Source organism: Emys orbicularis, chromosome 1, assembly GCF_028017835.1.
Source record: "Emys orbicularis isolate rEmyOrb1 chromosome 1, rEmyOrb1.hap1, whole genome shotgun sequence".
Taxonomy (NCBI): domain Eukaryota; kingdom Metazoa; phylum Chordata; order Testudines; family Emydidae; genus Emys; species Emys orbicularis.
The window spans coordinates 58,295,071-58,318,697 of NC_088683.1; the positions used below are offsets into that span (position 1 = coordinate 58,295,071).

At 42.7% G+C, this 23,627-nt stretch overlaps 1 protein-coding gene across 7 annotated transcripts in view; it reads left to right on the forward strand.

Moving 5' to 3' along the window:
• PPHLN1 (periphilin 1) overlaps window positions 1-23,627 on the forward strand; it is a 127,264-nt gene that overhangs the window by 40,595 nt on the left and 63,042 nt on the right. For 5 of the 7 annotated variants that reach the window (XM_065400279.1, XM_065401079.1, XM_065399635.1 and 2 more), the window contains 2 exons: window positions 13,906-14,159; window positions 18,872-18,954. In XM_065400279.1, the coding sequence (XP_065256351.1) occupies window positions 13,906-14,159; window positions 18,872-18,954 (337 nt within the window). The remainder of the gene's footprint in view (window positions 1-13,905; window positions 14,160-18,871; window positions 18,955-23,627) is intronic. The other 2 variants (XM_065402555.1, XM_065404063.1) reach the window with 1 other exon arrangement.

The following is a 23,627-nucleotide window of genomic DNA, read 5'->3' on the forward strand; positions in this document are numbered from 1 at the left end:
TTTTTTTTTTTAGTTGTGTCTATGAGAGGGGCATATTAAGGAAAAATGCTCAAATTGTCATTCCTTTAAGAAAAGGAAACAGGTTGCTTGGGATCTGCATTTGAAACCACATCTCCTAGAAGAAGCCATTAGGACAGATCCAGACCTCGGGCCTTCTGCAGATTGCCCGTCTCATCAGTTGTCAGAGCTGGTTTTAGACTCTTCTTTGAGAAAAAGCGACCGTTCCCCTTCCTTTGTTCCCCCTAGGAAGAGAACTCACAAGACTAATTGGAGCCATTCCAGGACTCAGATGGATTCTTCTTCATGGCTCTTCAAGTGCCTAAGATGGAGCAGGGCTGTCTGTCTGCTCTCTGGTACAGAGGCAAGATCAGAGCGGCACTGTACCGTCACTCTGGCACTTTGTTGGATGGCTGTCAGATTTGGTATTGATGTCAGTTCTGGCACTGACAGTTTGAACCCACCTCACTTATTAGGCAGCAACTGATTTACTCTGCCTTTCTGTCCCCGACACTCCTCTGGAGTGGTGCTCCTACTGATACTGGCATGTTCTTCTTGGAGTGCTTGTTCATATCAATTCCAGTTAGGTGTGTGCGCACGCTGCGTGCACGGCTGTTGGAAACTTTTCCCTAGCAGCTACCCGTCGGGCTGGCCATGAAGCCCCCTGGAGTGGCTTTGATATGGCGCTCTATATACGACCTTGCTGGCCCGACCCCCCTTCAGTTCCTTCTTACCGCCAGTGACGGTTGTTAGAACAGTGGTCTCTTGCTCGCAAGTGCTCCACTAATGCCTAGCTCTTCTACTTATCTTTGTATATAGTTACCCATTGTTAGTTAATTGTACATCTACCAGGGCCACTTATAAAGCAAAATGGAAAAGGTTTTCTATCTGGTGCACCCAAAGGAAGGTACTCCCACTCCAGGCTTCGATCCTGTGCATCCTGGATTATTTTATGCACTTAAGAGACTAGCACCTGGCATTTGGCTCTCTCAAGGTCCACCTTGTGGCTATCTTGGCATTTCACCCGGGTGTTTCTGGGCGCTCGGTGTTTGCGCACCCTGGCGTGGGACGTTTCCTAAAAGAATTGGAGATTGGAGAAGATTCTTGGCTGCAGAACTCTAGCATTGCTCCTGACATACAACAGACCATACAGGACTTACTGTTTGTTGGACTATTTGTTTTCTGAAAAGACAGATGAAACATTACATTCTTTTAAGGACTCCAGGGCCACTTTACTGTCCTTAGGAGTTTATACCTCTGTAGTTCTGAGGCACCATTATAGGGGTGAGCACCAACAACAGCAGTTGAGCAAGTATTCCCAGCAGTATTTCAGGCAGCCTCCTTATTCAACAAGACAATAGGATTTCTCCAAGAGAAGACACAAGTCTCACAGGAGAAGGCCTTCTGGTTCCAATTTTAACCAGCCAGCCCATCCTTTTTTATGCTGCTGGCAAGCAGTCAATTTGACTCTCCCCTTGAGGACAGCATACCAGTTATCAACTTTCAGGCTATTTCCCCTCCATTTGGGGACAGGCTGTCTGTCCCAGTTCCACAGTGCTTGGAGTTCAGTAACATCAGGCAAATGGGTCCTAAGCACTGTGAGATTGGGTTATGCCATTATGACATTCTGGGGTGAAATCCAGACCAGTGAGAGGCTGTTTCACCTTTGCCCAGCAAACTTGGGTGTCTCACAGTGCTTTGGTGCTGTAGCTCCCACTTGGGCAGCTCACAAACAACCTTCCTCAATGCAGATAATACCCTGGGCATCTGTGTATAGCCGCAGTCTGCCAGTCACACATGAGTTACACTCCAGCTTCCACAACAATTGGTTACCACTTGCAGGGTGAGCCCAACACACTCCCACTCCCGGATTTTCCTCCAAAATATGTGTTCTACACTGTCCAGCCCTCTTCTGGACAGTCCGGATATATTAAGTCCATTGCCCCTCTAAGAGGACCAATATACAACAGTTTGCTACCCTTAAATGGAGTTACCCAAACAATTCATGATATTGAATTAGTTTTGATTAAAGAGTGAAACAAGTTTATTTAACAACAAGGAGATAGGTTTTAAGTGAGTATAAATATAAGGCATTACAGTTAGAAATGGTTAGAAGAGAAATAAAGATAAAATGCTTTCCGGTGCTAAAACTTTACAAACTAGACTTGGTTCAAGGAGAAGTCCCTTATCACATGTTCCCAGTAACATTGCTGACCAAATTCTCAGGCCGGGATCTGCTCCCAAAGTCCAACAGCTGTTTCTTTTGTCATCTTAGGTTAAAAAGAGTTGGTTAGGGAGAGAGAAATTGGGGCCCTTCATATTATAGTCCAGTACCCCTTTCAAATGCATTTTCCTGAGGGTTATCCCTAGATAAAGTTCATTCCCGCAGTGAGGCTGGAATTTTGGAGTCTCACGGTGAAACAGGTTTCATGCTGCTGTTAACTAAGATGCAATTCTGTTTGTTCCTGCCCCCTCTTCCTTGCCAACGTATGTCCACTTGATAGGTTGTTGCCTATCAACTTTGACACCTGGCTAGAGGCATCAGCTTGGTCCTTTGTCTTTGAGAAACTAATTTACCCCTTCCCCAGACTTGTCTGGTTAACCCTCTTCGGTCATGATTTCAGCTTTTGTTTATAATTTTATGTATAATTTTACTACAAACATGTCATCATGATATTATTGACCAGTGAGTTATTACATTTAATTTTTATATTTATATTAAAATGTAATATTAATTAATTTTCAAATGATACGTCACAAGGTATATTTTGTACAAAGATTATTACAATAGTGCATAGGGTGTGAATACATGGGGTACATTCTGACACAGCCATCCATTTCCCTTTTTTTTATACCCCTTTTCTGGGACCCCTCTCACAAGTGTCTGCTTCTTCAACAGATCCAGACTCTGCATGTTTCGAGAGCTGCAGCATCAGGAAAAAGGGTTCTAGTCACAATATTTCCTGATCCTCAAGTTCAACAAGGCAGTGTGAGGCTTATTCTTCGAGTACTTGCTCATGTCCATTCCACGTTAGGTGTGCGCACGCCACGTGCAGTGTTACCAGAGATTTTTCCCTCAGTTGTACCTGTTGGGCCGGCCCTCTAGCACCTTCTGGTATAAGGTGCTCTGCCGGCCTCACACCGTCTCAGTTCTTTCTTACCACCCATGACGGTTGCTGGAATGTCTCCTCTTGCTTCGGTAAGGCAATTATCAGTGGTTTCTCTCTGTTCATAGTTTAGTCTAAAGTGTAGTTTTAGTGTACATATTGTAAATACTTTTTGTGTAGGAAGTTAGTACTCCCCCAACTTATTGTTAAGAGACTCCCTTGCCCCTGGGGCCAGGCATGCCCCAGTCTCCAGGTTTCAAACCTTGTGCCTCCTGTGGCAAGGCTATGCCTGTGAGCAACCCACCTTCCAGTTGTCTGAAGCATCTGAGAGAATCTTACGTGAAAGACCACTGCCAAATTTGTCAGGACTTTAACCCTCACACAAAGAAGGACAGAGCGATCAGACTTAAGGCTATCCTAATCCAAACCACCCAGATTCGGCACTGAGCACTTCAGCCTCAGTGCGAAGCGCTCCTCCGGCACCATGTGCATGCTGGCACCGCTCTCCATCCCTGATGCTGAGAAAGAAGCACAAAAAGCAGCACACCAACAGAGGGCACTTGCTGTTGCCGAAGAGGCAAGCAAAGGGAAGGCAGTGGAGTGCAACCTGCGTTGGGCCACTCCTCCACCCCCGGTGCCATGGCAGCACTGTTGACTCTACTGAGCCCATTGCTTCCAGTGCGGGACCCTCTGCTGATGCCAGAAAGTCATTGTGGTGCCAGTGGCATTGCGGTGCCTTCAACTATGGAGGCCTTTGTAGTGACCAGAAACTTATTGTCGCCCCAGGTCCCGTTGACCCTGTGTGGTCAGCTGACTGCTTCGTCGTCCTCGAGCAGGCGAGAGCATGGTGCCTCAAGCTCCTTCCTGGCACCAGGCCCACCTAGAGGCAAGCCTTCCTCTGTGAGGTCATCCCTAGACCGCTACCGGTTACTGGACCCTCGGCACTGAACGGAGGTAGCTAGAGGTACCGCTCTCCCCGTGGTTGCCTAGGGAGGATTATTCATCTGAGTCTGATGTGGAGCCCTATGATCAACCTAAGGGCCACCAGTATCCATCCTACGGGTCGCCAGACCTCGGTGTGAGTCCTCCCCACTGGTACCTAGCCAGGAGGAGAGTGGCTTATGCAGTGTCCATTCTGGAACCTCCCACTGTTCATACTTGGTTGCTTCCGAGAGGTTGGTTCCCGCTCCTCCATGTTTGACACTGGACCCCCGACTCCGATACCGACCCCAGTACCAATTTACAGGACATGGCCCTATGGAGGTTATTGAAGCTGGAAAAGAGGAAGAAGTCCCTCCTCCAGTACAGACCTCTTTCTCCTCCTCCCCAGATGAGGCTATCTTGGGGTCGAGCAGCTCACTTCCCCAAGATGTCTTTAGGGCTCATCAAGAGCTTCTGAAGCAGATAGCAGCTAACCTGGGGTTTCATATTGAAGAGTTCAAGGAATCATCTCACTGCCTCATTGACGTTCTGGCTGCAGCAGCTCCATCTAAAGTGGCCTTACCCATTAATGAGGCAGTAATGGGGCTGGTCAGAGCCCTATGGGGGAGACCTTATCTTTTCTGCCCTCCTCTTCGAAGAGGGTAGAGAATAACTATTATGTGCCAGTCAGTGGGTATGAGTATCTACTCTCACCCCCACTCCAGGGTCCCTCGTATTGGTGCTAATGAAAGGGACAGACAGGGCCAGTTGAGCGCTACCCCCAAACAGAAGGACACCAAGAAACTTGATCTGTTTGCGAGGAAAGTTTATTTCACAGGTGGTCTACAACTACGTATCTCAAACCAGCAAGCCTTACTGGGGAGATATGACTACAATTTGTGGGATTTTTTTATCCAAATTTAAGGACTCCTTGCCCCAAGACTTAAGGCGGGAATTCTCAGCCCTCTTAGAAGAGGGAAAAACTGTTGTCAGAGCCTCTCTGCAGGTGGCACTAGATGCAGCAGATTCGGCGGCCAGGACAATGGCCTTCGCTGTCATCATGAACGATGCTCTTGACTGCAATCCTTAGGACTCTCTCAGTCTATCCAGGACCTCCCTTTTGAAGGCTCCTTACTATTTTCAGAGCAGATGGATACCAGACTACGCGGCCTGAAGGACTCAAAGGCTACTCTCAGGTCCCTGGACCTCTATGTGCCGTCCACTTTAAGGAAGCACTTCGGGCCTCAGCAGCTGCCATGCTTCTTGGCTTTGCCTCTAAGACAAGACTCCTTTAAGCGAAAAGGGAGAGGTTACAAGCGCCGTCAGCCGCTTCCATCCACCTCAACCGCCCAGCTGGAGTCATGTAGGTATTCTGGTGGGCCCAAACAGCCTTTTGAAGGTGTGCCTGGGTGCTAAATATGGTGACGAACGGTTATACCCTGCAGTTTTCATCCACCCCTCCCTCCCAGGCCCCCAGCCCCGTCCCTCTTCAGGGACCCTTCTCATGGGCAACTCCTTGCTCAGGAGGTGCAGACCCTCCTATAGGTAGGGGCTGCGGAGGAGGTACCTTGAAACTTGAGAAGGAAGTGGTTTTACTTCTGTTATTTCCTAATCCCAAAGGAGGCCTTCATCCCATCCTGGACCTGTGTCACCTCAACAGATATCTCAAGAAACTGAGGTTCCGCATGGTCTCTCTGGATCCAGGGAACTGGTACGCTACAGAAGATTTCTCAGGTTTATTGTAAAGCAGACTTATTACCAATACCATGGTAGTGGTAGCTGACTTCATCAGATGGCAAGGCGTTCAGGTCTGCCCGTACCTTAATGACTGGCTGATCAAGGGTCATTCAGAGGCTCAAATAAAGAACATCATCAACCTGTTCCAAGCCACCTTCCGAGCGTGGGGTCTGTTGATAAATGAGCAAAAGTCTACTCTTATTCCAGTACAGAAAATAGAGTTTATTGGAGCAGTGCTCAACTTGATTCAGGTTTGTCTCAAGCTACTGGGATACATGGCCGCGTGCACGTATGTGGTCCAACATGCAGGACTACGCTTCAAGCTCCTGCAGAAATGTCTAGCTTCAGTTTACTCCCCAACATACACCACTTGGACTCAGTGCCTACTGTTCCAACCCTGGCCCTCCCCTTCTTTGACTGGTGGAAGGACCCACGGTTAGTAATGATGAGTCTCCTTTGTCTCCCCCCAGCCATCAGTGTTCCTAGTCTCGGACGTGCCAGACCTAGGTTGGGGACCTTGACAGCCTCAGGACTCAAGGCCTGTGGTCCAGGAAGAACTCTCCCTGCACATAAATATCAGGGAGCTCAGACCGGTCCGCTTAGCTTGCCAGGTGTTCCTTCCCCTGATTGCAGGCAAGGTTGTACAAATTCTGATGGACAACACTGTGGCTGTGTTCTACATCAGCAAGGAGGGAGGAGTTCATTCCTCCGCTTCCTGTGTCAGGAGGCCGTCCATCTATGGGACTTCTGCATGAAGCACTCCATTCAACTCCAGGCTTTGCACCTTCTGGGAGCCTGGGATGCACTGGCGGATCACCTCGGCACATCCTTCTCCTCTCACCATGAGTGGTCCCTTCAGCCAGAGGTTACCATGTTTATCTTCCAAAGGTGGGAGTTTCCTCAGGTGGACCTGTTCGTAACCAAGCAGAACAGGAAATGCCAGCAGTTTTGCTCACTGAGAGGGCACAGCCCAGACTCCCTCTCCAATGCATTCCTGCTTCCTTGGACAGAACTCCTACATCTGCATCCACATCTTGAAGAACAACAGTTACAGTACAGGTAAGTAACCGTCTTTTCCAGATGGTTCAGGTGTTTCAAACCTCACCTTTAAAAAAGTATATGAAATTGAAGAGTGTTTTTTTCTAATTTATAAAAAGTCCATTAGGAAATAAGGAAAGAGATAAAACAAACTATAATGGCAAGATTTGAGTCTGTCAAAATAATTTATCTTACAAACACATTCTGTAATTTAACATTTGCCTTTGAACCTTTTTATTAACCAAATTAGATAAGTCAGCCACAGGAACTGAGGTGGTTAAATCAACACATTCTATTAAGTTCTTTCTCTTCTTCTGTCTTTCATCTGGTTAGGTATATATTCTTGTAAGAATAACCTTTACATTGATTAGCTTGATTGAATTATAATAACATGGCAAGCAGTGACTGTGTAGTTAATGGCCTGTCAGCATTTCCATTTCAACACTATTCTTTTCAGGAGAACTGTAGGAAGCTCAGCTGTAAAAACTCTCTGTGTATAGAAACACAGCAGTACATGGTGGATGGCTTGAGAGGACACTTCTTTTCTTCCCAATCTCTTGCCATTTCCCAAATCGATTCAGTAGCTTTTTAAACAAAAAAGCTTACTGAAAAACTTAATTTCCCAAGAGTTACTTTCACTTGCACACTGTGTATTTTATGGTGTTCTGCTGTCCACTAAAGCTTGCCCTCTGTTCATGATGCTAGATTCCTGTATATACATTGGCTTCCTTTCCCCTCCCCACCTGATAAAAAATATCAGGGGTGGGGGGTGGAGAGGCTCCTTCTTTAGTCATCTGAAGACAAAAATGGAGGGGTCTCCCAGGGGTTTAAATAGACTTTCTCTTGTGGGTGGAGACCCCCTCCTCACCCTGTGTAGAATCCAGTCACAAAATGGAGATTTGGAATCACATGGGCAAGTCACATGCCCATGCATGACTCAGGACTTGCAGGTCATAGCCATTACCCACATACTACCTTGAATGTCCTCAGGTAGACTTCTTATGTGGATTGGAGTCTTCCAAGCTCTTTTGTCTGTTAAGTGCTTCCTGATTGAGCACCTAATTTGCACATTCCTTTCCCAAGAACTGACCAAATGTTCTAACTAAGGCTGCTTAGAAATCAAGCAATTATACAGCCACTGTTCATAACTTTGAACACACAAATGGTGCCTGCATACAACTAGGATGAACATAACCAGTAGATCATAACCTTTACATAGATATGTTACATGGCATATGTAGCAAAACCCTATTCCAGTTATATCATACATACATTTATGAGCACCCCCCCATAAAGCCTGTACACTGTCACAGTCATCACTATGGGCAATAGGTTGGAGGCAAAATTTTGTGCCTTCTGTTTGTTAATTTAAAACTGGAATATTCTGTGGATTCCATATATGAGGATCAAAAACTTGAAATTGCCTTCACTTTGAATTTTTTTAGGATTCAGTTCTGTCACTCTTGTATTGAGTAGTACCTTACTCTACAAACAGTCTAAATGATCTCAGTGCACATGATCTCAGCACTAAATGATCTCAGCTACTCACAGGATAATGTAGTCAAGGGTGCGGGCAGCGCGAAGAGCCTCCCGGGCCGCCCATGTGCCTAGGGGCCGCAAGGACCTGGCGGCCGCTTCTGGGAGCCACACGGAGCTAGGGCAGGTAGGGAGCCTACCTTAGCCCTGGGCCACCGCTGCGCTGCCAACCGGACTTTTAACAGCCCGGTCAGCAGTGTCAACTGGAGCCGCCAGGGTCCATTTTTGAACAGGTGTTCCGGTCGAAAACTGGACGCCTGGCAACCCTATCCCCGGGCTGTATATTTCTTATTCTTTGTTCTTCTATACCACCCCACATATTTGGCAGTAGATTCTCCTGTCAGCAGATGGAGACAGAAAATATGAACTTCTGAGTTACAACATCCCTTTATGACTTGCCATCTCAGACTCCTCCTCACTTTGCTGTTTCCAGCAGGTGGGATAGCTACCAAGCTACCTCACTGACAGGGCCTAGAAAAGGGAGAGGATGTTTTCATCACTGCTAAGTACAAACAGGAATAACATGCTTCCCAATTCAGTTTTAAGTGTGCACCCGGTCTAGTTATACAGTCCTAGAAAAAGGATATCCAAATCCTCCTCATGTTGTCCTAGTCATCCATATTCCCTCCGATTGTGATGGCACCAGAAAAATACTGGCAGGTCTGGCAGACTTTCTACTTGGTTTTGGTGTACACAGTGGCAAATTTTGGGCTCAGTACAGTGACCTGCACAGTGTACAATGGCTTGCACAACATGGAAATTAGAATTAAAGTGTAACTTACTCATATTTTAAACGTGCAGTCCACAAGAGCAGTGCATATTGATTATCTGTGTGGCCCATAATCAAATACTTGTTTGCACCCCTCTTCATGTGAATTAGGGAAACCACTCTAAAGCTATTGATAAGATTAAACTAACAAGACCTAGTACGTGAATTTTATTTGAGCTAACACTGACCTAAGCATCCCTAATTTAAATACTGTAAAAAGTTGCTTGACTATAAAACGTTGCTGGGCCAATTGATATGAGAAGTATGTCATTGTTTGTAATATGTTGAGAGTTCAAATAAAGGTCACTGGGACCAGATGTATAGTATAGTAGAAGATAAATCAGTATGGAATTGATTAAGATCTTAGGAAAAAACAAAGGATTATAATAAGTAAACTGCAGTTGGTGATTTACTTCAGTATACATATTGATCTTAACAGGAAGATTTACTGAGTTCTGGGAGAAATACTAACATATCTGGATCCCTCTCCTTTATGTTCTGATTTCATTTTTCTCAGACTTGCAGAATGTTGGAGGAGGAGAAGTTCTTGATTCTTGAACTGTTTGTGTGGGTGTTTAAACTATAAAATGACTACTACGTGTATTGGGAAGCTCAGACTTATGAGGTGTAATGGATGTGATGGGATGTTTTGCATTTCATCTGAGTCAAGCTCCCTGTTATGCTTCACTGCTAATTCAGGCCATGTTCTATGGATGAGAGACACATCTTCCCATCAGAAAACCCCTTAATCTTGGGGAAAGTGCACAGGGCCAGGAACTAGGAGACTGAGTTAAAATCTTCCTCTTCCATTCTTGACTACTTATATTTATGTGCATATTATAGCCTTATTATTGAGGAAAGCCTTGTAACCTTACCTTGAGTACCCTGTTTTCTTTATTAAAAAAATAAATAAAACCGCATTGATTTTTATTCACACACTGCAAAAATATCTTTTAAAAACAGGTGTTGCAGTTAAAAAGAAACACTGTTCATTCTGACATGACATGCAAAAAACCAAGAAGTACTCCACATTTTGGTCACTTGTTATATTGATGGCTTGTGTCACATTTGTGTGAAAGTTGGGAGGTATAGTGAGGTGTAGTAAAACAATAAACATTTGTATATTCACATCCCTTTATTTATTTGTTCAGGATGGAAAAGTACGTTTGTGATCTATCACACATACTTGCTCATGTCTTTAACTCTGAGTTAAGGTTGCTAGGCTGTGTATATCACCAATGAAACCCTTAACAAGCAAAGAAAAAAGCATTTATATGATAAAGTAGCCCCTCTATATTCCACTCACCAATTCCTCGTCAGCCTCAGTCATCTTCCTTCCACCGTACAGATCTTCACCCTTATACTGGACAACTAACATGCAGCTTTGTTTATAGGTATTCACGTTAATTCAGTGGTTTGTCATAGCTGAGCTCTACTCCCTTCCAAACTGATTTCCCACTCCCACATCTCCTTTCACCTCCATAACCTTTCTAGAAGGCCGCTTACAGCCCCTTAGGGTACGTCTATACCCAGCCGCTAGTTCGGCGGCTGGCAATCGAAGTTCTGGGTTCGACTTATCGCGTCTTGTCTGGACGCGATAAGTCGAACCCGGAAGTGCTCGCCGTCGACTGCGGTACTCCAGCTAGACGAGAGGAGTACCGCGGAGTCGACGGGGGAGCCTGCCTGCCGCGTGTGGACCGAGGTAAGATCGAACTAAGGTACTTCGAACTTCAGCTACGTTATTCACGTAGCTGAAGTTGCGTACCTTAGTTCGATTTGGGGGGTTAGTGTAGACCAAGCCTTAGTTCCCAACAAAGCTGCTGCATGATGCGCTGGGTGAACCAACATCGGGAGAGTAGGGCATGAGCAGGCATCGTGGAGAAGAGTGGTGTGATTGGAGATATGGAGTGGATGATTTAAGGAAAGGGTGTGTGGCAGTGGTGGTGGGGCTAGGTGTGGAACGCATGGAGCTCTGTGTGAGACCCCAGTGGCTCGGCACTATTGGCACTTGAATATTGGCACTCCCCTGATGCTACCACCCTTCCTTTCTGTGTGTGTGTGGTTTTGTTTTGTTTTGTTTTTTGTTTTGTTAAAATGTTGCCTCTGGTAGTCAAGCTGGCAGTAATAGATAACTTCCGTAGCTGACAGAACTTCAGCGAATCTGGGGTATCTCAATTAGTTTGACAAATAAGGGAATAACTGTGTTTAATTTTAAAATGTGAAGAGTGACTTATGCCCAAGATTATCAGAATGCGTGTGTGAAAGTTAGTTTGTGTAGAGATGAAAATGTCAATACACTGTCTTAAAATATTACATAGAAAATTCATTTGTACTCTGAAGAGTTATTTGTGTCAAATATGGAGATTAAATTCAATCATTAAAGGGATTTTAGTCCTGCATTAAAGTCCCGATTCAGCAGAGAATTGGTGGTTAAATCCATCCTTATTCAGCAGACCATTTAAGCACATGCTGAAATATCAAGCATATGCTTTGCTGAAATGGTGTCTTAATTGCTGAGCTGCAGGCATATTCCAGTGTATTCACATTGGGGAAGGAATATATGTTTGGAAATAAATAAATAAAAACTTGTTTGAGTGGTTTTGTTCAGTTTAACAAGTTTAGTTGCATTAATAATGTGATCAGAAGTGTGAAGTTATTGCTGTATGGTTCAGAAATTCTTTTATTTAATTGCTTGTATTATTACAGTTCAGCAAGGCTAGTTTAACAATGTAAATGAAGAATGACAAAAACATGAATAAAAATAAAATTCAAAATATTTCGTTTTTGATCCATCACACTCTTGCAGTCATTGTTTCCCCCCCCCCCATCATTTTTTGCTCTCTGATCTAATGAAGATTTGTTTAGAAATATTTTGTAAATGCTTGAATGAATATTAGAGTATTTATTACAGATATGCAACAGTTGGGGTTCTGTAAACATTTCCATAATAAAGTCCTCTGTTTATAGGGGTTTAATAACTTGCTCATAAAAATTTGCTTTGGGCAGAAACGTGGTGTACCAGTCTGCCTGAAAGCTTGTGTTTTGTTTATTTAAGAAAAATCAAAAGTTGTCTGTGTTTGTACACTATAGAAATTTTAAACACCCAGTTTAAATCTCAGAATGTGACTGAGCAGCTGTTGCTTCATATTTCTTATATGCATGTCATTATAAACAATTGCTCCATATTATTTATCTGTGTATCCTAACAGCTCCTTTATGGAAAACTCAGGTAAATTCTACACTTTTAGAACTTGGAAAATGAGAGTTTTCACGCTAGATTGTATCTGGAGCTGTTAAAGTTTTTCAAATACTATGCTTGTTAAAAATTGGTGAAATATACAATAATTCTGAAGTATTTATCACTTAACTAATATGTATAATTATTAAGTTCACATGCATTCAGGCATCTACATGGTGGTCATAACAGGGCTCCTAAGTGCTGTGGTAATATTAATAATGGTGGTTATTGCGTATTTAATCAGTTCTCATGTACACAACTTTTCTTTTTTCAAACGTATTTCTTTTTAAATTAAGCCACCAGAAACAACAATTAATTAATGCAACTCACCCTGCAGCAGTGGCTTCTGTGTCCCATGGGGCTGAGCCTGGCTACCTGTTTCAGGCATTGTGACCTGATACACAGGATTACCGAACCACTCACTCAAATCTGGCTCTCACAATGCCTCCCCCATATGATGACGGAGGGGCGGCAGGGTCAAGCCTGAGCAAGTGGCACTGCCTGTGCCCAGGGTGAGTGTGGAACAGGCTCTCTCAAACCCCAGGCCCAGCCACAGGGTACACAGGAGCTGCCGATGCCAGGGTGAACATGGGGCAGGCTCACTCTCCAGTCCCCACCTCCACCCCCCTGGGTTTCCTCCCCTCAATGGGCTGGGATTAGAGTTGTGGTCCTGGGGCAAAGAGCGCTGTTCCAGGTGGTGGGTGACCCCCTCATTTGTCAGGGCATTTTTTAATCAAAATCACGGATCAGGCACTAAACCCATGACTTAGAGTAAATTTACCATGACTGCTCCATGATTTTTGATTAAAAATTACATGTCAGAATTGCAGCCCTAATTATAATTTCGCAATTATTACAGCTTGAAATCAGAATTATTGCATACAGCATCATTTATGTTCATGGCACTTTACAAACAAATTAAAATGACAAGTACCCCAAAGAACTTAAATATTAAGAGTGCGTTAGTGAGGGTTACCACAGTGAAAGATTGTGAGCAATACTTATGTATGCATCTTACTAATTCCTCTTTGGGTTTGTTTTTATTTTAATTAATTTCATATTAAAACTTGGATAGTGTCCAAAAGGAGAGAGTGGAATGACTGTGCAAGAGAAAAAAATGTAAAATACCAAAGGTGCATCCAGTTGCATTTTGTGTGAATATTTCTTTCACCCTTCAGATATATACTACTTTATTAATATATCTTTAGTAGTTTGTGTAAATTACCAACTAGTATAAGAGAGGTGGAGGATTTGATGAGGAGATGTTGGAAACGGTTCTAAAATCTGTTGAACTGAATGAAAACCTGAAGAAATCTCCTTACATTTAACATATGATTAACAATTTTTATTTGACCAATTTAAGTTGGCCCAAGAATTACTTAGTACTTAATGATACTGGAGGTCTCAGATTTACTGTGTAGAGAATGATTGACCTGTTTCTACTTACTACAGAGATGGAAATTTGCTATTTTGTTACCAGTTATGAACTTTTAGATTTCTGTAATTTCTATAAACAGAGTACGGAGAAGTAATTAATTTTATCTTTTCTGCTACCTTCAAAGGGACATCAGAGATGGCTTAAGAAGAAAAAGCTTCTATCCTTCTCATTATTTGAGAGAGAGATCCCCTCATAAGAGGGACTCTCCTTTCTTCAGGGAATCGCCTGTGAGCCGAAGGGATTCTCCACACAGCAGATCCGGCTCCAGTGTCAGCAGTAGGAGCTACTCCCCTGAAAGAAGCAAAGCCTATTCTTTCCACCAGTCCCAGCATAGCAGAAGTATGTCATCTTTACATAAAAGAAATATTTCTCAGCAAGGTAATGCTGGATTAATGATGAAAACTGATTAGTGAGGCGAAATTGATTCTCATTATATAAGATCTTTCTCTTTATATAATGAAGACATTAGACTTTTTGTTCGGATTATGTTTTGCCTGCCTTATTAAACGTTTCAGGGAGCTCTTTATTCCTTTATGAATATATGTAAAGGTCTCTTGAGGGAGCTTGCAGGTGTTTTTCAATAGCCTCTCTAGGCTGACTGCAGTTCCATCAGCTGCGTGACTTTTCTGTGTACAGCAGATTATTTTCCTTTAGTACCAAATGCTTCTGTTTCTTTCTCCCTTTGCTTCTGTGATGGATCCCTTTACAGGCAGCTTTGCCATGAGCAATTAGGTGAGGGCTTTTCTTTTTGCAACTGAGAAGAAAAGGAAAAATTCTGGTGGGAAAGCCGAATAAAAAGTAAAGATCCTTACATTTTCAAAACCATGATGTTTCATAGAATTGTGCTAACAATGCATATTAGTTCTTTTAGCAATTTAACCCTCTCACTCTGATTCTCTCAAATCTTGCAACCCTCAAATCAATGCAAAACCTTGTGTCTAAAGCTAGGCAATCCAATGTATGGCCTGGATTTCAAAGGGTTGAATGTTCATTTTTTCCAGAAAGGAGATCCATGTCTGTTTAAAAAGTATCCAAAACCTCCATGTATGAAAAACTTGTGAACAAAAGTGGAAGCATGTTTTCTTTCCCCTTGAGGTGCTTATAGCTACGATTGTGCAGATTAGGTGGATTTATGGATTTCTTTTCGTACTCTTTACAAATACTAATGAAATTGTGCAAAATCTGTTGTCCACTTTGGCAGTAGTGTTCTTTTTGTTTCTTCTAATTTTAAATCCAGGTTTACTTGTTGTTATACGACATTTACGTTGGATTTTCCAGGGTGCCCATAGCAGGCAGTTATAGCACCTTTCACTCCAAAACATCCCAAAGCATTTAAATAAATATTCATAAACACAGAGGAGTTTCTTCACTCACCACTGAAATACAGACTGCCTCTCAGGCTTTTAACAGTTGCAGCAGGGCTACACAAACGTTTAGAAGAGAAAGTAAAGAATATGACACCCTCCTGAAGCTGCAATAGAGATTTAGGTAAACAGAATGTAATTATCCGGGACGGGAGAAGATTGTCTAAAACTTGGGAAATGTTGTGGGGATTGGGAATTTTCTACAATTGAGCAGATTTTTTGGCACTTCTGCAGCATGTTAACATATTGCTACTCATATATTGAATTCTAATGGAAAAACCTGCTGTCTGGGCTAATAGAAAATTTTACATTTTGAGAGAAATGTTCCAAATTTTCAGGGGGTTTTGTACTTTTTCTGTAATAGAATGTGTTAGTCACTAACTGCATGTTTGTTCAGAGATGTCAAGTTGGATGGTATAGTGTTATTGTCTTTAAAAACACACTGCAGGTGTAATCTGGCAAATAGCTTTACAAAGCAGCAGCTATATTAGTCAAAGTGGGATATCCACACTTAGGTCTGGGCTGTCTTTTACTCCACAGTTAAATGATGTCTTGCCTATCTCCATTAAACTGTTTTTAAGAAAGCAACTTTGCTTGCACCATGCTACTTTTTCTTAAAAATGGTTTGCATCCTGAAAATTGGTAGTTGCAAGCATTTGTTTTGATGACTGAGTTAAAATGGTTTACTTGCAGAGTGGAGAGGGCTTCAGTTGTGTTTGTTAGAATAGTGTTTGAATATAATTTGACAGGAAATCTTTGCTTTGGAGAACATGTAAGAAAAAGCCCATCCTGTTACCTTTGTTGTATTTTGAAATATTTAAAGAACCAAAACCTGTCAGGGTCTGCAGATAGGCATCTGCACGCAAAAGGCCAGCCAACAGCAGGAATATGAGGCTTTCCCTATTCTTGCTCCCCATAAAGTTGAAGCTGTTCTACAGCGCTTCTATGACATGAGCTAGGGTGCATGGTCAACATGTCAGGTATATGTATATACCTGGCAGTGACCTCTGCGTGCAGGTCTTACCCACTCAGTCCTAGAAACCTGGTCTGGAACATGAATGTCTTCCTATAAATGGTTTGGGGGAATATCCTGTGCCAGTCCTCCATCTCCAGCTATACTGATGCAAATTGGGGATACAAAAAATACACATTTCCTGCATATTATTGTAAATGACAGCACCACTTGATTTGAAAACTCTTTATAGATAATTCTGTTGAAATGCGGTTGTATAGCTGTTAGTTGGAGTTAGATGAGTTAAAGGGGTTTCTGACCTTCTTCTGTTTGATTTTTATTTTTAATGAATTATTGTCTGCCAAGAAAGTGATATTAATCTGGTAACCTACACATCTGTTTATAGCTCCTATATATATCTATTAGGTTGCTGGTTGTGACTTTATAGTTAAAATTAGGTTCTGAAATAGGCTTAAAATGAGGCATACATTTGTTTTTCTGTCCGTTTAAGTAGCTTTTCAATGTGATACTTCACATGGTTAGTTGTTTTGTTCTTTTAATTTACTATGTAGATTTCATCATTTATAAATTTGGGCCCTTTCTGAAATCTTGTTCTGAAATGTTTTATTGTCAACATGTATCCGTTAAAACAACATTTTCTGTCTGCACAGAATTTGGTAGAGAGTAATGTTGAGTAGATCTGGTGAATTGGAGGGATGCAGGAGAGAGCCTGAAGGGCAGGGGAATATGAGGTACGGGAGGTTGAGGGGTAAAGGAGGACAAATATGAAAGGCCACATGGAAAACAGGCTAAGGAGGAACAGGAAGGGAGAACGTGAGTGGAGCAGAAAACTGAATGGCATAAAGATGGAAACTTAGAGGGTGTGTGGTGTGGGGCAATCAATAGGGAATTAGGATAGTACTGTGGTGGGAGAGGATGGAGAGAAATTGAATGGTTTTCCTCTCCCAGGTATTAAGAGAAAAATAGAATGGCAGCTCCTTCATCTTAGAGCATAGGAGAGAGTAAGTGGAGTCCCCTCCAAGCCATTGGGGAAATGCTCACATTTGTCTATGCATTTAAGGTTGAATTTTGAACCTGTAATGATCCCTCTCACATTCAGGGTGGGTAGCTTTCCAAAAGGCTGAAAAATCAGAAGGGCAGGTATTTTTTAAAAAGTGATTTATTATTTTTCTAGCATCCCTTTTACCAAACTTTCCCATCCAGTTTCACTGAACACCCAGCTGATGGTGTTTAGAGGGTGTAATGTGGTGAAGGGGATGTGCAGACAGAAAGATTCAAGGGTCATTTGGTGAGTTTAAAGGGGGGTAGTTTAGTAAAGGTGGGTAGAGGGGGCCTCTCCACCTGGAGCAGCTTGCAGGATCAGGGCCTTCTTGTGGAACAAAGTTAAATATATGTATAAAAAAATTACTTGCCTCAATTAGGTATAGTTGAGAGGTACAGTAGGCTATTGTTTTGACCTGAGAAAAGCAATAAAGTAGTTATATTAGCAAAAAGAAGGTGATGGCCATTGTCGTTGAGAGTAAAATAGTACAGACAAGATAAACAGTTTCTGCTGTATGGACAAGTATGGAGGGTATCTTGAAGGGCTATACTGAATGATCAGATAAAATATGAAACTGCTAAGGCAGCTGCTTTTTGTATCTTGTTGCAATTGGGGAGCAGCTGTCACTTGCTTGTTTGGTCTTCCTTTTTCCTCAACCAGTTAGGTTGGTGTTAAATTCTATCCTTTGTAGCCAGAGTATCCTGAAAATCTGTGGAGACAGAAAAGGGGCAATTTACAAAGGTTTCTTTTTTTAACATTCCAGATCTATTTAAAATATATATTTATTTACATTTCAGTTTCTTAATTCTTTTAGATATTGATATTTAAAAATGCACAATGGTGGGTGCATTCTTAATTTACATCCTCTTGCAACATACAAAGTAAATAGCTCACTAGACATGACCCATTGTGCTATGTATCATTACTTGGGCACTTCAGTTACAGACTTATTTAGTTGTCATTAGTTTTGTTAAAGTAATTCACATCAGGGTTTTTAAAAATATTTAATAAATGAAGGTTACTTTCAATTGATTTCTCTTTCTAATTAAATATATGCCAAGTATTAGTCTACGCTTTTGCCAAGTATTTTGCTGCTGCAGGCTTCCCATAACGGACATTTGGCAAGGTTATTCATGACTGCATTTTGAACAGTAGCTTCTAGTTGTTCCTGTTTTAATTTTGTTGGCATGAACATTGAGAAGTAAGACCCTGATGCTAAAAAGAGATCCCTACCTGTCATTGGGACTTTGTGGGTTTATTGCTTTGCTGGATTTCCTATTATACTGCTAAACCTACCCTTGTGAATACCCAGTTTCCCAAGCTTTGGTTTTGGTCCTATGATTGGTGACTGACCACGATGTTTAACACTGAAAAGATGTAGAATTCCTCATTTCACTTCTTACAGGAATATAGAACAATATCCAACAATCTCAAACTGAAATATTCTTCCAGTTAAATAATGGAAATAAGAAAAATAGGCTTTCTAAGGATAAATGTCAGCTTTATAAAATGCTACTATTCATCTTCTTAGCCAGAGACAATTTTATTTTTGATAAGCAAGTAGAATATCATTAGATTATTATCATCATCAAAGGATGTGCATGGCCTGGTGAATTTTCATTACAGTTTTGCAAGGCGTGCACACTCGTGTGGGGGGGGGGGGGGGGAGAGAACACAACTTGAATAAAATTGTAACTATTCTTTTTTATAGGTAAAGAGAGACCTTCTGCTCAGTCACTGAAAACGTCAAGAGATACATCCCCATCAGGTTCCACAGCAGTACCCTCTTCAAAGGTGAACTATGTTTCTGTTGTTTTTGTTTTTAATAGTGATACTTCCGATGAGAGGATCCAAGTTAAATTCAGATTCCTATCTTCTTGTTTGACAGTCAGAGGCAGTGTGTTTTGCCACTAAGCAAGAAGAATGTTTCATTGTATTCAATGGCTTCTCCTGGAGTAAGAAGAAATGTGGACACGATATTTAGAGTGAACAGGACCTTAAAGAAAATGGCATCCCCCACAGCTTCTGAGTTCACTTTTTAGACAAACAGTTAAGAAAACTTTCCCTTGAAATACTAAAAGCCATGGAAATCCTGAGCGAAAGACTAACTAGTGTTTTTGAAAAAAGGTGTGAAATGCGAAAACGGTTAATTGAAAGGACTGATCAGACTTCTGCAGTGCTCTGCCATTCCTTCACACTTATGCAGTTCTTCATGATTTTCAAATTGGTGTGCTAACATTAACTGATTCTCAACACCCCTCTGGGATATGTGAATGATAGGCTACATCTACACTATACAGCTTTTAGCGACAGGGCTGTGCCGCTAAAAGACGCGCGGTGTAGCCACTGTTTGTTGGCTCTTCTGCCAACAAAAAACGTCCACCCCCAACGAGCGGCGTTTGCATTGTTGGCAGGAAAGCGCTCTTGCCAACAACACGCTGTTCACACTGGCACTTGTTGCGGCAAAACTCTTGTCTTTCGGGAGGGTGAGGGGGGGGTCTGGCTTTAACACCTCTGAAAGACAAAAGTTTTGTCGTTCAATTGCCAGCGTAGACACAGCCGTAGTCTCTTAACTTTACAGGTGTGGGAACTGAGATACAGGCTGTTTAACACCCAAAATTTACGCAGGTTTAGCTAAAATCATTTTTTTTAAAATTTGTTTTATGGACACACTTAAACTAGTTTAAATCTTGTATAAATTGAGTTTGATGCAGTTACAAATGATTAAATGCAAAATTCTGTTAAAATTATGGTATAAGACGACAAATGGAAAATAATTCAAAAGCTAAGTCTTATACTTCATTGTTAAAAAGCTAAATTGTGCTTCCAACACACCACCTAAACGCTGTTTGACTTACTGCCTTATTTTTGGCTATATAGTTTTATATTGTTTATTTATGTACATGTGCATATCAGCACGTATGCATATTTATATATATAATTTGTTTAGCACATTATTTTTAAAACAGTGGGCCTGTAGGAACAGGTAGGGATAGTGTATTTGTTCTCTGTATTGTGGTAGTGCTCAGGACCCCATTATACTAGACTCTATACAGACATAAAAAGACCATCCCTACCCCAAAGATCTTACAGTATAAGTATATAGCAAGATATATAGAGCTCTGTTTAAGCTAACAAAAATGGACTTAAGGCTTCTTTTAGATGATAAATTTGCCACCTCTGTAGCTAATTTGCCTCCCCAAAAATAACATCTTAGCTTCTTCCTGGGTTTCCACTTACCCTCAGCATTAGCTGGGACTGTGGAATAGGGCATTGTTTACACCTGTGTTGCCTTCCTCTTATAACAAGTCTATAGGAACTAGGCTGTGAAATCTATTTATGTAACAAAACAGGTTTTTTTTTTTTTTTTTAATTATGCAGCCTGTTTGAGAAATGACTTTAGAGTTTTATTTTGCATACTTAAAAAAAAGTTTGGCAATATTCACAGCTCTTGAATTAGAACTTCGAAGATTTGTGCTTTACATTCTTCTCTAATTATAAAATAGTATCTAAGTCCTGTAAAAAGCAACAGAGGGTCCTGTGGCACCTTTAAGACTAACAGAAGTATTGGGAGCATAAGCTTTCGTGGGTAAGAACCTCACTTCTTCAGATGCAAGATGTCTTGCATCTGAAGAAGTGAGGTTCTTACCCACGAAAGCTTATGCTCCCAATACTTCTGTTAGTCTTAAAGGTGCCACAGGACCCTCTGTTGCTTTTTACAGATTCAGACTAACACGGCTACCCCTCTGATACTATCTAAGTCCTGTTTTTATTAGGAAACTTGACTTGTGTTGGGAAAGTATCAATTAAATGGCAACTCGCACAGATGGCTTCTCTACATGCGGAAAGTTTTTTGGACAGTTAAGGTGATTAGTCAATATGTATAAATTATAGCATATTAAATCCTGTGTGGATGCTTTCATTCAAAAGGAAAATGGTTTTAAATTTAGTTCACTGTAACTTAATCCTCCTTGGATCTTTTTACTTTTGTGTTACACTTAGTGTACTGACGATTTCTTTATATATACATTTATTGACTTATGATTAAGGCTACGATTTTGTCATGGATATTTTTAGTTAAAATCATGGACAGATCACCAGCAAGAAACAAAAAATCACGGAAGCTGTGACTAGAAACATACCTGACAAAATGGAGAGGGAGGAGGGTCCAGCACCCTGCCCCTCCTCTGCCTGCAGCAGCTGGGAGCTGCAGGGACTGGCTGCTTGCGGTAGGGTTACCATACGTCCGGTTTTTCCCGGACATGTCCGGCTTTTTGGTAATCAAACCCCCGTCCGGGGGGAATTGCCAAAAAGCCAAACATGTCCGGGAAAAATACCGGCCGGGCGCTTCCCCTCCCGGGCTCCAGCTGCTCTGCTCCGGCGGCGCAGGGTCCAGAGGCAAGGGGGCTGCCCGAAGCCGGTAGCGCTCGGGCAGCTTGGCTCTTAAACAGAGCCGAAGAGTCAGGGGAGGAGCAGAGCAGCTGGAGCCCGGGAGGGGAAGTGACCGGCCGGCGGCTCGGGGTCCGGAGGCATGGGGGCTGCCCGAAGCCGGAGCGCTCGGGCAGCTCGGCTCTTAAACAGAGCTGAAGAGTCAGGGGAGGAGCACAGCAGCCGGAGCCCGGGAGGGGAAGTGCCTGGCCGGGGGCGCAGGGTCCGGAGGCATGGGGGCTGCCCGAAGCCCAAGCGCTACCGGCTTCACGGTTTGCCGGGCAGCCTCCAGACCCTGCGCCCCAGGCTGGGGAAGCGCCGGCCGGGGGCGCAGGGTCTGGAGGCTGCCCGGCAAACCGTGAAGCCGGTAGCGCTCGGGCAGCCCTTTTCGCGTTGCTGGGAGGGAGGAGGGGGAGTTAGGGCGGGGACTTTGGGGAAGGGGCAGAGTTGGGGCGGGGTCGGGGGTGGGAAAGGGGCGGGGCCAGGGCCCGTGGAGTGTCCTCTTTTTTTATTTTTTAAATATGGTAACCCTAGCTTGCGGCGGCTGAGCAGCTGCAAGGGGGGGCCCTGCCAGTGGTGCCAGCTGGGGAGCTCTGGGGTCCCCACCAGCGCTGGCAGCCAGTCAGTTGCAGGGGTCCCCCGCGGAGGCTGGGCTGCTGTCGGGGTCCCCCACTGCTGGCTTCAGCGGATGTTACTGAGCATGCTCAGTTCATGTGAGCATGCTCCGTACACCCTAAGTAGTACATTCAGCCAGATAACATTTTTTCACACTATAGGGCAGCTGGTCAGCTGTGGGGGGCCCCCAGTGTCACAGAGGTCACTGGAAATCACAGATTCCGTGACTTCTGTGACCTTTGTGACGTAATGGTAGCCTTACTTATGATTTATAAGAATTAAATTGCATATTTTTGAGCCATATTCTCTTTGTTGTAATCCATGGATATTGATATCCTACGGATTCCTGTTTGTGGGTTGTTGAAATGATATAAATGGTGTGAATCTGAATTTACCTTCATATCATGCAGAGCTGACTATCATTGACAAATACAAGGGTAAAATTTTATTTTAAAATATTGTCAAGGACTTCAATCAAGGAAAGGGAAGAGATTGTAATGGAGCTATGGTACAGGATGTTTTTGGAGACTGAGAAGGAGTCAGGTTGAAAGTGTTCTTTCCTACAAAAAAAGAATATAGAAAAATCGAGCATCTTGGAAAGATTGGATATTTGCTCCTGGGGTATGTGCAGGAAGCTTTGAGCAGCTGGGAAAAATGGATTGGGCTGCTCACTTTATGAGCTAGTGTGCTAGGGGAGGAGGAGGAGATCTGTCACCTCCCTTCCCATGCACCTCAGACTCCTCTCTCTTTGCAATGCCTCCTGACTTCTGTAAAGATTACATACAAAAGAGAGAACACTGCACCAGTACTCCATGATCCACAGTAGTTTCCAGTTCTTTTCTGAGTTCAACCAAAGCTGTTAACTTTAATTTGTAAAGCCTAACAGGGATTTTATCCTTTTTACTTCAGAGAGCAATTCTATTTCTGTGTGATACCATGGAGTTGAGAACCGAGTCTGTGGGTGTAATCATGAGGAGTCTGGAGATGTAGTCTTATTGTGGGTCCTCATTGTAGAATTTGCTTTGCCTACCATTTCGTCAGATTCTAAATTTATTGACCTTCAAGTCATGGTGTAAGGCACACTTGTTTTCAGTTTGTGGTTTTTGGGGGTTTTTTTTGGTAAGAGTGAGACGAGTGGCAAAACTTCAGAGAATCTAGAAAACTCTTACCATTTTTGGACTTTGGTCTTAATTGGTAGTGTAGTTTTTTTTTAAATATAATTATACATACACCCAAGAGTCTTAGATGAACACACTTCTGTAAATAATATGTACATAAAATATACACCAGGTTGAAGCAAGATCTGGGGAGCTAGCTGTTCCTTACTGAGTGTTTCCTGTGTACATGGATGTTTGTAATGGATACCATTCACAATAACAAAACAATCAAGGCCATGCACTTAGTAGGAGACCATTTCTAAAACA